General features: G+C 24.5%; 2 protein-coding genes across 3 annotated transcripts; one reads left to right on the top strand and one right to left on the bottom strand.

Annotated features, from left to right (window-relative positions):
- The first annotated feature begins 8 nt into the window (after positions 1-8).
- LOC129987954 (2',3'-cyclic-nucleotide 3'-phosphodiesterase-like) lies at positions 9-8,519 on the top strand. 2 transcript variants are annotated; one of them, XM_056095977.1, is made up of 6 exons: positions 9-127; positions 1,479-1,791; positions 3,110-3,266; positions 5,167-5,371; positions 5,885-5,991; positions 7,878-8,519. In XM_056095977.1, the coding sequence occupies exons 2-6, from the start codon at positions 1,487-1,489 to the stop codon at positions 8,418-8,420; spliced, it is 1,317 nt and encodes a 438-aa protein (XP_055951952.1). In that variant the 5' UTR covers positions 9-127; positions 1,479-1,486; the 3' UTR covers positions 8,421-8,519. The 2 variants fall into 2 exon arrangements, with proteins under 2 accessions (XP_055951952.1, XP_055951951.1); XM_056095976.1 differs by lacking the exon at positions 9-127 and adding an exon at positions 189-241.
- Positions 8,520-13,068: 4,549 nt separating this feature from the next.
- On the bottom strand, positions 13,069-14,018 carry LOC129987956 (tax1-binding protein 3 homolog). The gene has a single exon (XM_056095979.1). It carries the CDS (start codon positions 13,823-13,825, stop codon positions 13,463-13,465), a length of 363 nt encoding a protein of 120 aa, XP_055951954.1. The 5' UTR covers positions 13,826-14,018; the 3' UTR covers positions 13,069-13,462.
- Between the last annotated feature and the right edge of the window lie 1,759 nt (positions 14,019-15,777).

The raw sequence follows: 15,777 nt of genomic DNA, 5'->3' as shown, positions 1-15,777 counted from the left end.
GTGCGACTTTCGGTTTCAGTTCGGTTTTTGAAGTTTCAATTCGGAATTCCGAATTTGGAATGATTGTTATGTTGATAATGTGATAGAGGTTGTATCACAGGAAAACTTACTGAAGAATTTCTATAAGGTAGATAATATTTTTGTAATGTGCTATTTTATGATCGGTTAGAGATTTAAAATAGCATATTTCTTGCATTCTTTTTGGTTTAAAAATTATTTGGAATTACTCTTTGTATTTAAAGTAAGTCCATTTAAGCATCTTGTGTAGTATGAGAAAAGTATCATTGTCATTTCTTAAAATACAGTGTTCATTTTAAATGAGGACCTGATGCAGGTTTAATTGAAAGGACTATGCAGATTCAGCATTTAGAATTTTATTTAACTTATTATTAATTTATTATTTAGAATAATTTTATAACTGGAAATAATTTTATTAGTTTGTATTATTTGATATAGTAAGTACAATATACCTTATATGAATTTTACTTTATGTAGAAAATATGAAGATGGAATTTTATTTTATATTTAAATTTTAGATGAGATCTTTGAAAATTTCTTTCATGCATAAAATTTTTTCTAATATGGTTTAAATTTAATGGCATTAATCGATTTGTAAAAATTGCTGCAGCAATATTTGTTTATGAATTTAATACACTTAGGTACTAAGCAAAAGTGATGTAAAAGTATATATCTTAGTTTTTCGTCATACACTAACGCTAACCATTATCTTTGTTTCATGCCATTAAAAAATTTTCAATTTTGTAAACATCTTTTAAGTTATAATTAATTAATTGGTTACCTATTATATCTTATAAATGTTTATATTTAAAGTTGTTATTTTATTTTTTTAATTTTGAATGATCTAATATTGCAATTTAACCACCGACTCAATCACCACATTTTAAAAGAGTGTTTGGTAAATTTTCTTTTTTATTGCTGATATTAAATGCAAGCTCTTAAGATTCTGCATATATATATATTTTACTGTAAATTTTTATACTGAACCATTGTTTGTTAATTTAAAATATTTGTTGAATCTGATATAATTGTAATTTCATTTCATTGATTTTTTTTTTGCATACTTTAAAAATTGACATATTTGGAGTTTATAATCTTTGATCCAGTTAACTAATTTCTTTCCATAATAATTTTTTAACCATTTAAATTATGTTTCCTTCTTATTAATTTATGATAATATCTAGTTAATATTAAATTTTTACTATGGATTATGAAATAAAGATCTTAATTTTCTTATTGTGTATATTGAATTTCATATTTAATGTTGCAGAGTAATTATAATGAATTTTGAACTATTTATTTGTTCGTATTTGTTCTGTAATAGTCATATTCTTTTTTATCTTAATACTTTGTGAATTTCATTAAGTAATTATATATTTTGAAGTTTATTTATATGATTTTAATTTATTATTAATGTTTTGCACTGCATTGTTTAATGAAGACTTTGTTTTTTTTCCAAGATAAAGAAATGGATAATCCATCTTCTTTTGCTGAAAAATATGTCCCTGGTTCTGACGCCGATTCAAGTGACATATTTAAATTCCCATATACCATTGATAGAGAAACTATAGACTTCCTTAGGGAACATGGCAGAATAATGTTTATTATTCGAGGTCCTCCTGGTACCGGAAAAGATTCTTTGAGTAGTATGCTGGCTGACTGTTATAAAAATGCTTCAGTTTTTTCAGCTGATTCATATTTCAATGACACATTTGCTAAATCTAAGAGAGACAGCTCAAGCTTGAAAAAGTCTCATGAATTTTGCCAAAAGAAGTAATGTATTTCAAATCGTAGTTTATAAAATTCTAATATTTGATTAATTAATTATTGAACTTTTTTGTATTTTTTTTCATTAGATTGACAATAATCACTGCATGATTAGTATTGGAAAATGTGAAACTTTTTATTTGCATTAGACATTAAATTGATGGGTTAAATTCTATCATTCATTTTGTTTATACAGTATCTAATCATTGCGAAATTATCAGTACTGTGATGCCAAATACTTTAATGTAAACAACTCATTGGTTTGAATTGATAATATTAAAATTTGTAACATCCTTAATGATGCAATTCTTTTAGAAATTTTATTCTAACTAATACAATAAATGCACAGTTTGGGACCTTTTTGCTATTAGGAAGTGAATGTACCAACATTTATATTTGACTGCAATTGCTGCCAAGCTAATATTAAAAGGTTTTTGTTTTTAAGGGACAATTAGAAATAATATAAAATTTTTATTCATTGTTACTTGGGTATTAACATGACTGTTAGAAACTGTTTATTTGAAAAATAATTAGTGTTGGTGATGTATTATTAATTAGCATAGATATTTTCAATCTTAATTAAATATTATAGATTAGAAAGTAGTTCATCTCTTCAAAATATTGTAAAATTATAATATATATATATATATATATGATAAGTTTTCTTAGTTTTAATTTTATTCATGATTAATTTTTTTTGTTAGTTTTGTAAAATTTAACTACATCTAAAAATGTACAGTTGTGAACACTGTAGCATGTGGTTAAAAATGTTTTTCATAATTTATTAATATAATATACCTAATAAATTTCATAATTTATTAATATAATTACCCTAATAATACACATGTCAATACCTAATTAAATTAGAATTTGGTATTGACATGTGTATTATTAATTATATACCTGAAACTCTTTTCCATCAATTTTTTTATTAGGAAAATAAGTGACTAATTATGCTAGTTAAAAGCTTAAAGAACTACTCACATTTTTAAAAAAAATATATTATTATAAATTTACTATATATCTTATAATTACAATACTTTTATCTTTTCTATGGGTTGGAGTTCATATAATTTTTGCCATTGTCTCTTTAAGATTGCATTAGCTATTTTCATGATTGTATTATTGAAAAATTCTAGCATTAAATGCAAACAGTGGATTACTTCATGATAAAGAGAAGTATTGAACAGGAATAGTAGCTCAAATTAGGCCAGAACTGTAGGAAAAATTTGAAAAAATAAAATTATCCTGAAACCAATGATTATGTTTTACTTGCAGTAATTAAGATATTTAAAAAAAATTACAGCACAGTTTCTTTTAACAGAGTTCATAATGCTTGCATTAAAGGAATCCATCCAATCATCGTGAAAAATACCCACATAAAGAAATTTGAAGTACAGAAATATGTGGACTTTGCTGCTGAGTATAACTATACTATTATCATGGCTATTACAACTCACAAAATGAAAGTGACTCCAGAGGTAATAAAATTTCAAATAATTAAAAAAAAATTTCTTAGAATTTTTATGTATTCTTAGTTATCATAATGAACCAAAAATAAATTAATGGTTTTTTATTGAATTACAATTTTTGCTATAGCTGTTTTGAAATACCAGAACAAATGTAAATTGAATATAACTGTGCCCGGACAAAATTTTAAATAAAAAATTAATTTTTGAATCTTGTTTATATAATTTTTTTATACAAATAAGCATTTCTTTCTTGACATTATGTTCAACTTGGAAATAAAATAAAAGTTTTAAAGTGATTATTTATATTTTTTAACAATAGAATAATAAGTATATGTATATAAAATATCAAAAATTTGCAAAACAAAATTTATTTAAAATGGAGCAAACAAACAAACAATTTAAAACAAAATTTATTTAAAATTTAAAATAAAAATAATATTGTTTTTCAATTTTTACTGAAAATTTTAACAATTTTAATTTTGTAGAAATTATAATAATTCATGTTTCTTAAAAAATTCTATTATTATATAAATTTTTTCTGCAACCAAAATATAATCATAGATAAAAACTAATACTACCACATGAATATAAATAAAATTATTAAAAAAGAACATTGTTTTTGAGTAATTGCTTAATTAATTTAAACTGCATTAATGTAGCTTTTAGCACTTTTATATATGAAGTAATAAGAAAGTATTATAATTGACAAAAAATTGAAACTCAATTTGAATTTGCATGTTTGAGACTTCCCTTTGTTTGAAAATATCCTTTGGTATTATGTTTGCCTGTCCAACCATGAGCATGATAACTTAAAAAAAAAAAAGGGGGAAAAACTCTTTAAGTTAGATGGATGAAATTTGGTATATGAATTTTATACTAAATTCAAAGTTTTTATTAAATTTTGAACGAAGTCTATCCTGAGGAAGTTTGTTCTGTCTTGCTATTTGAATGTAAGTGAACATGATAATTACAAATGTAATGAATTAGATAGAAAAAATTTATACACAAGTTTAGCATTGAAAATGTCAAATTATCAAATTTTGAATGAAATCTTTTAAAGGGCTGACTTTAGCTTGCATGTATATACAATGACATAAATCAGTGCAATTTGTTATGTAATCTTGTGACTAGAACTGTAGTAATATGTCAAATTTTTATTTTAATTGGCATCCAAATACATATTTACATGATAGATTCAGTAAACATACTAGACTCATGTCAATAATTTATATTTCATAACTATGTTCACCTTTACCATGTAAGACATTTGTGACCTTAAAAAAGGGCCACAATTTTATGCTGGTGGAGTAAGCAATAAAATTTCTGAGAGTCTAGTCCTTTTGGTTTATTTAAAATGAAGTGAAGAGAAATGGAGAATGTAAAGTAAGAATGAAAAAAGACATACATAGAGTTATAAGACGTAAGTCAACAGTCTTTTCCCTTGTGAGGAGCATTAGTGTCCTGTCTGTAAAGTTTTTTTTTTATTAATATTATTATACCAAAAACTCATAATTATTTTTTTTATCTCATGGCCATTTTTTAGGATATTTTTATTATACAGTATATTATTTAACACTGCTATTGTTTTGCATTATATCATAAGTAAGCTAAGGAAGAAGTTTAAAATTAAGTAACTGTATAAATAACTGAGAATTCTACCTTCCTATAATTTGAAACAGGAAAAAGTGTTTCCTAACTTCATTAAAATAACTTTTTAAAGTCATATTGTAGTAATATTTTTTCCATTTTTATTCTAAAAGACAGAAAAAAAAAGCCTAAAATTTTTCTTTTGTCCAAATGCTTTGTTTCTGTCATATTACTGAAAAGTTATTTTTTGTTTTTATATAACTTGGATGTAATTATGCTGAATATTATGAAATAACTGCATTTTTTTTTCTTTTTTTTTCAGATTCTTGCTAAAAGCAATACTAAGGGATTAAGTGTGAGTTATTTCCAAAAACGTTTGAAGCAGTGGGAAGATTTCATTCCAGTTAATACTGGTTGGTTTTTGAATATACATGATTCATCTTTCCTTCTGAAGCAAGTGCAAATTTATCTAAATTCTTTATTGAGAGACGGAAAGTTCTGTCGAGTATTTGATATTTTTGATGAAGGTAATTTTCCTTTTTAAGTTGGATATAAATTGAAAACTTGAAATTTATGTAATTCTATCAGTTATTACAAAATTTTTATTAGATAGTCTTTATATACAGTAAATGATTTTTAATTAAAAAAATTATCCTATATAAAATTATAACAATTATTATTTTTACCTAATAATATATTTCTTTGAAATTCAAGCACTAAATTGTGCAAATTGTTTTATAAAATCTTAACAGAGCTCAAAATAATCACTGATTGTAAACGAATCATGGGGAACAACATTTTAATTGCAAGATTAAGAATTTTTAGACTGTGAAATGATATTATTATAGAATTATTTTGATTTGTTTTTGAATTTTAGGAGATGTTTCATAATTTTGCAAATATTCTATAGTTGCTTTTAACTAGTAAAAATAAAGTGTCTATAGTTTTTTTTAACATTAAATAGATTTAATCAATACATTAAATGTAGGTAATATGATTCATATTCATTTGATATTGTATCTTTATAAAAAATTTTTCAGGCCAATTTCGAGGATATTTCAAACCCAGAAAGTTGCTGTACTGTATAGCTGCTTGTGGAAAGAATAACACACCTGATGAAATAAGACCATATTACCAGAGTGATTCTGTAAGTACTGGCCTGTATCCGATGCAATAATTTTTATTTCTTGATTGAAGTAAAACCTTAATAGATCAAAGCTTCTTTTAAAAAAATCGTTTATGATAATTTTTTTTGGTGGAGGTCAGGGATGGAGAAAAAGATTTACTCAGTACTATATCACAAGGAAAATTTTTGAGACATTAACATTAAAAAATGGAGCTTTAAATAATACAATATGTTAAGTATAATTGTATTATTACTTTCTTTTCTAATATGTATTAATATAAAAAAGCATTAAATGTAATTATAACCACAAGTCATGCATTGAATTAAACATTTCTTTTGAAAGGCGCTTATAAATTTTATTATCTATTATAGAAATGGCCAGGGTGAAATTAAAAATATTTCTGCTTGAATGATCTGTGCCACAGTCAGATACACAAATCAAAACTTCTGTTTTGTCTCCAATCAAATCAACCAGGTTTTCTTCAGTATATAAATTGGTTGATTAATCTATAGAAAAGACAGAACTATGTATAAAAATTAACTATGGTATCATAAACTTCCCATTCTATTTACATTTTAAAAAAATTTTGGATTGTAGCAGAGGTCAATGAACTGAGATCTGCAATTTTTACCATTTTATATTTATGCTGATTCGTTATATTCTCATTTCATGGGCCAGTTACAGATTATTGCTAATATTTTTTCAGCATTTTCTTTTAACATTTTTTTTCCTTTTCCTTTAACATTTTTTTCTTTCTTATTTATTTCATTTGGTTTTAATGATAAGTTTTGATTCAAATGTTGTATGCATTATATGTGAAGAAGACTCCACTGCAAGGAAATAAAAGAACAATAGAAAAAATTGCATATGGAGTATGAGACAAACCTTTAATAATATCTGAGAATTATTAATAGAATAACAGCTCATTCAGGCACAATGTATATAATAAGCATTTCTAATAAAAATTATTCTAAGAAACTTAAAACTTATTTTTTCATTGAAAAAAAATCATAATCTAATGAGTATAGAAAAAAAAATAATGAAAGCCTTAATTTTCCTTATTCTTTAGTTTTTTTCTAGATGGTGTCAAAATGGAAAGTGAGTAATTATAAAAATACCTGAAATAATTAAAAAATTATAAAAAATAGCAAATAATTTTATGCAAAAGCTATTATATGGCATGCCTCTTGTATTATTTATTTCAATACAATTAAGTATTAATTATTATAATACAATTATGCACTTCCATCAAGGGCAAATTTTAAAATAGGCAACTGCCCAGGATTTTAACCTGCATAAGATTTTAGCAAGATTTTTTTTTTCTTCATGCATTTACAGAGTAATTTATTTTTGTGCTTCACTTGATTTATGACCATGTATTTGAACCTTATGATATCAAAATTATATGATATATAAACCTTATGACATTAAATTTTAATTTCATAACACTATTCTTGTAAGTTTTTTTTTTTAAATTCTTTTGCTATGGCTTAATTGATATGCAAATAATTACTCTAGAAAAGTTTATATTTATGTAGATAGAGTTTCTTTTCTTTTTTTTATATGTGGATAGTGAAACCAACATGAAGATGCTCCACAAAAGTGTGTGTGTTTTTTTTTTTAAATTCCAGTTTGTTATATTTGTCAATTGAAAATTATTTAAATATATATAAAATTTATACCCCCCCCCCCTGGTTTTGGAAAATGGGGAAGGAAAAGTAAACACCAAAACTTGTATTACCTAAAGATCCTATAATGTTTAATGTCTATCTATATGTGTGTATTAGTAAATTGCTTTTAATTTTTTTTTTTAAATTTCACTTTTGAAATTATTGTGGTTCTTAAATTTCAAATTTAAGAAATGAGCTGAAAAGTGTATTAATCGTATATTTTGACATTCTTTTAGGTGAAGCAGCATTATGGTGAATGTTTCCCAATAGTTATACAAGGATATATTGTAACATTATCTTATGTTGCAGCTCTGATTTATTTAAATAAAACAATGAGAAATCTTGTGTTCATGAAGCATAATGATTTTGTTTCCACTGAAGATGATGAGGTTGACATGCTTACATCTGCTCTAGCCTCTGTTCAGATATCAAATGACAATTTCAAAAAACATTGCTCTACAACAAAATTTGAATATTCAGCTAAATCTACTTTTCACCAGAAAGAAGATGAAATAAGAGAAGATATTGATATCAATAATTGTAGCTACTTGATCCTGGCTCAACATAATAAGGATGAAGCCAAACCACCAAGGGAGCTGATTAATTTATTTTCTGAATTATTAAGCAATGAAGCGGATGGAGATGGAATAATAGAATTAAATAAGATGAGATTAATGGAGGGAAGATTTAGATATTGTAGATTACCTGATAATGCTTGGCTAATCAGACCTTCTACAGATTTGTATTTCAAAGCTGTTTTTACTGGATTATATGTATAAATCATGCTTGTTATGTGAATAATGAAATTGTTTTAATATTATTAATTGAATTTTAAATATTTTACTCATTAAATTTCAAGCACATCTTTTTTGTTATTAAAATTTTGTTTATATATATTTATTAAATAAATACTATTTAAGTTTAAACAATTGTTTTTCTCTGTTTTATATTTTGATTATATATGAAATGCAATTTTTGACATTGAGCCAATAATCAACTTCCTAATTGTTGTGACCATATATACATGCAACAGATTATTGTATTTTTTAATTTAACATATTCAAATTAAGTCTTTGTGGGATCCATAAAAACCTGAAATATTCTGTAGATACTCAGTAGAAATCTTTGATATCCTTTTAAATAATTTTCCGTGTGAGAAAAAATAAAGGATAATACAAATTTTTAATTTTTTAAAAAACTAATAACAATATTTCAGTGGCATATAAAATAAAAATTTAATATTCTTTTAAAAAAAGGATGAAATTTTAGCAATTTAGATTATTTAAATATTATGATTTCTAAGAAAGTGAAGTTGACACAATGATTTTTCAATCTGTTCTAGAGAAGATTTAAAAAAAAAAAAATTTAAAGCCATTTATAAAATAAATAATTATAGTAGTATTAGCAACTTTGACTCATAGTACATCTTGAAAACATTTCTTATCTAATAATATATTTTAATACAAAACAAAAAAGCTTTGTATTTATATTTCCTAATTATTTTTTTAAGTTGGAACCTCTATTTTATTTTTGTTCACTTCTCAAAAAGAAATATCTTAGTGTTTAATTTTATTTTGTGTTATAACTTTATTTCATTTTTAATTATATAAAGTATTAAAATTTAATTGCAAAAAGTTTTCTGTTCCTCAACACACTTTAAAATAAACTTGGGGGGAGTTAGGAGGAATGGGGCAGCTGCATTTAAGTCTAAATAAAAGAAATAAACTCAAAGATAATTTGACTGTTAGTTTGTAAACACTATAAGCTTAAATGTAGCATACTTTCTGTGATAATCATTTTAAAAGAAAATTCTGCAGAGGGAGGAATGCAGCATGCTCAGTTACATTTCAGTACATTTTTAAACAACTAAATATGCTAACGATGAAAGTTTTTAATTTTTCTTAAATGTTTTTTATTAAAATTAGTTGTTGGGGTATTATAATGCAATTGTAAGGTGATGATTTTAAATTTATTAAAATATATGTTACATTATTATGTTATATATATATAATGTTAGATAATATATGTTAAATGATATAAAGCAATAATGTAAACAATTAAAAACCTGAACTTCCATTAACTAAAAATAAATAAATAAATAAAATAACATTTTATTCTTTTTCAAAAATTTACTTAAGAGCACCAGTATATCTAAACATGTTTTTTGAAACTGTATCTTATAAAGTCTGAATACATATTATACATCATTCTGTATTATATCTCTTAAAATTATTTTCTACCTAAAATCTTATTTACTACTTAATTTCAGTTAAGGAAAATTCTACTGTAAATATAATAAAGTGATAAGCAATATAATAAATATTATAAGCAATGAAAATAAAAGCTAATATATGAAAGTTATTTATTAAAGCTTTTGTCACTCTAAATTAAAAAGGCTTTATAATTTTATCCTTTTTTATGTATAAAAATACCACAAATATGGAAGAAAAAGCATCCAACAAGAGAAAAATATATTAAATAATAACATATTGCGATCACTAATAATGGTTGCAAAATGTGGATGTGTGATTTCCAAGATGTGGCATCAGCAATGAAGATTTCAAAATCAGCTCTTGTTTGACATGTCCAAAACCATAAATCATTAAATAAAAAGAATATCAAAATACAAAATTTATTAATTTTAATTTTTTCAAATATTGTCCCATTCCCCCCTTAAATATGTTCCTTACCTTCTTCATAAGAGAGAAATATGGAACAAAAATGTTGCAATTTTTAACTATGCAAATAAAAGTTAATTGTTTGCATTTTGCCTGTTCTTATATTCTTTTAAAGTTAATTAAAGAACATACTGTTAGATTTTTTAAACTACACTAATGAATAAAATAAATAAATTAAAAAAAATGTGAAATCTGTTCCACTCCTCCCAATTCTCTCTCATATTGTAAGTTTTATATTTTCACTAGCCATATTATTAAATAACTAGAAATTTAAAATTGATAAAGTTTCAATTCTAGTATCAATTTTAAATTTAAATATAATCTAATTAAATTATGCTTTTAAATATCTGGTATTTTTAAATATATATTTTGATTTGAAATTAGTGATGGAATAAAAGTTTGATATAATCTGTATTGTTTGTAAACAATAATTCTGCAACTGTATGATTTGAATGCTACAAAATGCTTACATATAGCAATTAAAAATTAAGCAAGCTTTCACCAGAACATTGAGTTTAAAATAGGTGAAACAAAAATATCATACATTTTTCATCAATGTATGAGAAGAATTCATATGAAAACAAATGACAAAATATTGTTAAAATTACAAAATTTTTTACAATCAAATGGAATGCACTCCCTGTAGCAAATATAGCTTCATGCTTTAAGCATAAAAGATTTTGAAAGAAAATGAGTTTGGTGATGCTATTATATCTTTATATACACCATAAATAGATTTTGATAAATGGAGCATAATAGCAAAAGAGATTCAAATTTACAATTTCAAAATATATTAAAACATGGTAAAATTAAGCAAAGAAACGGATGCATTATTAGATTTGACAAGGAATTACCATAGAGGTATCATTTTTATAGTTCTTCAAATACTTGAGTCCCAGAATATTATTACATTTCATAGTATTTATAAACTGCTACTGCTAATTTATAAAAAAATACATTACAAATAAAAAAAAAAATTGGATGTGCATTTTAATAAAACTAGTACTAAATAAAAATGAATAAAAAATGTCAAGCTTAGTCTATTTTAACATTATTTATAGTAATTTTCTATTATAAATTCATAAAGGGAAATTTGTAATAATTACTTTTTTATTGTAGTTATAGACTGTCTTTATAATGGATTTTTAGCATTTAATGTGGATAAACAAAAGTTTTTGATTAGTAATCAAAATTTTATAACAAAAATAACTTGAAAAATTCTTCATCACTTACCTGCTTTGGAGATAAACATGACAAGAAAAATCTAAATCATTTTTTGTTTTTAAGTTATTAGATTTTAACACGAAATAAGCATACTGATGAGCATTGGAAATCAGCGATTTTTAGTAGGAAAAGAATGGGTTTTAGGGCATAAAGAATATAATGAAGTAGTTAAAAAATTGTTTGTAAAATTTTTTGAATAATTTTGAGATTGACTATCAGATCAAAAATATCATTGCAGTTTTGTATAATGAGAATGAATTGAATTCCAATCTTCACAGTATAAAGAGTAGACAAGAATATTCTGTATTTTATGGTAATGTTACCAATACAGAATGATTTGTGTCATTGATTCTGATTGATGCATTTCTTCTAAAATTGTAGGACAGTTGATAATTCTAATTAAGATTTAAATATTGTGTCATTTGAAAAAATAAATAAAGAAAGAAAGAAAAAAAGGTTCAGTTGTATTTAGATCACAATTAATTCAGCTTATTACCTCTGTTTTAATCAAAATGATTGATACGGCTCATTTGAAACTGAGTATAAAAAAGAAAACTGCATTATTTTTTTAGGATACAAAAGTTTAAAAAAAAAAAAAAAAAGATCTAAATTTAGCAAATTATTTTATAATTTATTAGATTTTGTATTAAGAGTTGGTAGTTTTTCTGCATGATGAATTCTGATCACCAGAAATTTAAATGCAAGTATTTGTATTAATTTAGTGTTAACCTTTTTAAAAAAAATCACGGAATACAAATATCAAATAAAAACGATTGATTTAGATGTCTAATCTGGCTTAAAAAGATTAAATATTTTCAATTGTGTCAGTTTCAAAGCTTAAGTAATATATAAAATTTAAAAAAGACTAAATAATTATGAGTTAATTTTTATAAATAATATTAGATTTGATGAATCATTAGGGCATGGTAGTTTTTCAACAAAAATAATATTAAAATATTCATTAAAATATGGTTAAAAAATGCAAAAAAGAAAAAATAATAATATTTAGACAGTGTTTAGTTGAGAAACATAATGCATCAAAATTTCAAATCTAATAATACTAGATATGGTAGTAGTATCTTTTTACTCGTATAATATTGTATCCTATGCGAAAAAACTTTGTTCCAAAACTAGATAGTTAAAAATTATGATTGTTCTCATGAATATTATGAATATAGAAGGAAAAATGCATATTAAAAATTATTACTTATTAAAAAATGGAAGAAAAAATATTATTCTATATGTTTCAAGCAAGACCAGAGAAATATTAATTATTCAATTTCTTATAGCCAGGATTTTATGCTTAATGGTGTATCAAAATAAGTTGTAATTTCTGATCCAAAAAACTGTAATCAATAAAATAAAAATAATAGTAGGTGAGACAAAACAAGAATACGTAAGATAATTTTTTAGACTAATAATGAGAAGAGCATATCAATTTATGAGTGTGTCTTATATATTTATTTTAGTTCATGAGTCATGGAAAAGATAACATATCATTTATTTCAATTGGGATGTGGTGGAGATTACAACAAAATGGAAGATGAAATGATTTATACATAGAAGGATTCACATTCTTTCTTAACATAAATAATTTGCTATAAATGAATGAAAAAAATTTTTTAGCAAAAAATTAATTTCATTTGAAAGTCCATTTTATCTTCATTTTCAAGTATACAAAAGCATTAAAACTATAGATTATTTCATAATGCTTTTTAAATTAATGCTTAGGGGGAATGGGAAAAATATTTAATGAACATATAAAATTTCTCTTCAGCAATTTAATCATGAGCACAGAGTAAAGTAAAAATGTATATTTAAAAAAAAAAATGGTAAAAACGTACAAAAATTGGTCAAAATATGTTCCAAATTAGAAAAGTCACATATTGAAATGAATATATAAAATTCTTGAATGAAATTCAAGAATGAGTAACTCCCTTTCTTGCTACCAACATATTTAGCACTGGGCTTTTCTTAATATATTCAACAGCTTTGTTATGAGTTACCATGGTGAAGTCATAACCATTAACTTGTAGAATCTTATCGTGAATTTTCAATCCACATTTGGCAGCTGGTGTGTTGGGACTTACTTCAGTGACATAAATTCCACTGTCTTTATACCCATAAGAACTCTTGTTGAAGTCTTGATCAATTCCACCCCCAATCTTAAAGCCACATTTCAAGATTTCTCGACCATCTGGATCCATTGAGGGTTCTTTTGTGAGCTTTATAGGGATGCTCAAACATTCCATTGCCATTCCTGGTTGATGCTCGAAAGCCATAGTTCCGCTTATTAGATTTCAGATAAAAACCAGCGATTGAATTAATAAATTAGCTCGAACTGGACCAGAATTTGCGCAGATTTGAGTTCAGACAAATGCCTCACCCACTTGCGGACTGCGGCATTTTCTTTATTTCGTTCCCCTTTTTCCAAAAAAGGAGAAAGCGTTAGCGTAGTATGTATAATAATACTCAACGAGTACCGATCAATGAAAAACAATAAACAAAATGTTAAAGTATCGTGCTGCCATCTATGGAGAAATGATTTTGTAAAGACCTGATTTGGCGTGGGAATATAATTTTAATCTGTATTAAAATATTTGCTTACAATATATTTTAGTTTATGCGTTAAATTTTTGATTTTGCTTGCATTTTTGTTTTTTCTTTCCCATATAGTATTTTAGTTTTTTTTTCCCATATAGTATGTATATGCTAAAAAGATATCAGACTTAAAAAGGCAAAGCGTTTTATTAAAAAACATTTAGATCTAGAATATGAACTCCTCTATCTTCATTTTTAAGTACGTGTTGTTGTGGTTAAATACTTGTTTCCCTTGAAGCTATTGCAAGCTAATATTCCTCCGAAAAAATTATTTTTATCCTCTCAGTTGCATACATTGGTTTTTCAACCCCTTCGTATACAATGACGAGTCTGGATCGCGCACCGAATTACTAAATTTTTAATCTACAATTAAGTGAAAGTATTGAGTAATTTAAAATGCAAAAATCACATGAAAACTCATCAGTGCCTCAAATGACTTTATTATTTTAGGAATTAAAATAATAATGATTGTCCTTAATAAGATATATCAGTTAAGTAAATTATGTCAAGGTATTAATATATCATATATGAATTTTCTATGAATAAATATTTTAATCAAGGCATTATCATTTTATCAAGATATCTTTATCTAAAGTGTATTAAAAATTTAGCTTCACTAGAAATTATATAGATTTTACTGTAAAGAGTATTTAAAAGAAAAAGAAAAAATGAAAAAGAAGTTTTAAAAAAATACTTTTCCCGATTACATAGTTATAATACGAAATACAGAATCTGAAGAATTTAGGTAGTAATTTATTTAACAAATTTAGTACATACTTGGATAAGCTCTTAGCGTAGCTAAAAAGCTACCATAATATATATATATATATATATATATATATATATATATATATATATATATATATATATATATATATATATATATATATATATTTATTTATTTTTTTGTCGTCATTTTCAGTCGGTAATATTTTTTTAATAAATGCAGCCAGTAAATTAGATTGCATAAAAAAGATATTTTACTGCTAAATAATTTTCTATAATACCATTTACTTATTCCAGTGATTTATAATGAATTCACATAACCTGGCTACAGCAACCTAACTCTTCTTAGCATGCATAAAACACAAGAGTATCGAGAGAAAAGAGTGTTTTATTAAATTTAGTTTAACCATAAACTAGATTTTAACCAGAGAATTCTCACAGTGAAGTAAATAAAATAAATTTACCAATTCATCACCAAAGAAATAACAATTAGATAAATAAAATGATTTATTTTATAATCTAAAATCTCATAAAATGATTCATTGAATTCCGAATTAGGGAAAACTCTATTGCCCTATTCTTGTTTATGATGGCACTTGCCACGGACAAGCTCGCTGACGAAGTCAGTGATTTTAAGCCAAGGGAGCGTCTCTTGTTTTATTAGCTCCAACTAGGGTCAAGAGTATGTCTTAGCTACTCACGCATCACATTCGCTTGTACAACCCCTTTTTATGATAACATCTTGTACAATACCTAACTTATGGAAACATCTTAGCCGAAAGACAAATATTAATCGCAAAAATGTGACTTCTTACTCACTTGACACATTGTTGGTTATGCTGCCAAAAGTAAAGTAAATTATAAGCCGAATGAACGACATTTATATAAGATGTCTGAAAATTAGCGC

This window comes from Argiope bruennichi, chromosome 10 (genome assembly GCF_947563725.1).
Source record: "Argiope bruennichi chromosome 10, qqArgBrue1.1, whole genome shotgun sequence".
Lineage (NCBI taxonomy): Eukaryota > Metazoa > Arthropoda > Arachnida > Araneae > Araneidae > Argiope > Argiope bruennichi.
Note: the sequence above shows the minus strand (reverse complement) of the source record. Positions and strands in the feature narration are given on the sequence as shown.

What these genes read in the sequence shown, in the direction of transcription:
- LOC129987956 (XM_056095979.1), bottom strand. Translation starts at nt 13,825, where the DNA reads ATGGCTTTCGAGCATCAACCAGGAATGGCAATGGAATGTTTGAGCATC.
- LOC129987954 (XM_056095977.1), top strand. Translation starts at nt 1,487, where the DNA reads ATGGATAATCCATCTTCTTTTGCTGAAAAATATGTCCCTGGTTCTGAC. An exon ending in CATGAATTTTGCCAAAAGAA is followed by an intron (nt 1,792 to 3,109) that starts GTAATGTATTTC and finishes TTCTTTTAACAG; the next exon opens with AGTTCATAATGCTTGCATTA. An exon ending in CATATTACCAGAGTGATTCT is followed by an intron (nt 5,992 to 7,877) that starts GTAAGTACTGGC and finishes ACATTCTTTTAG; the next exon opens with GTGAAGCAGCATTATGGTGA.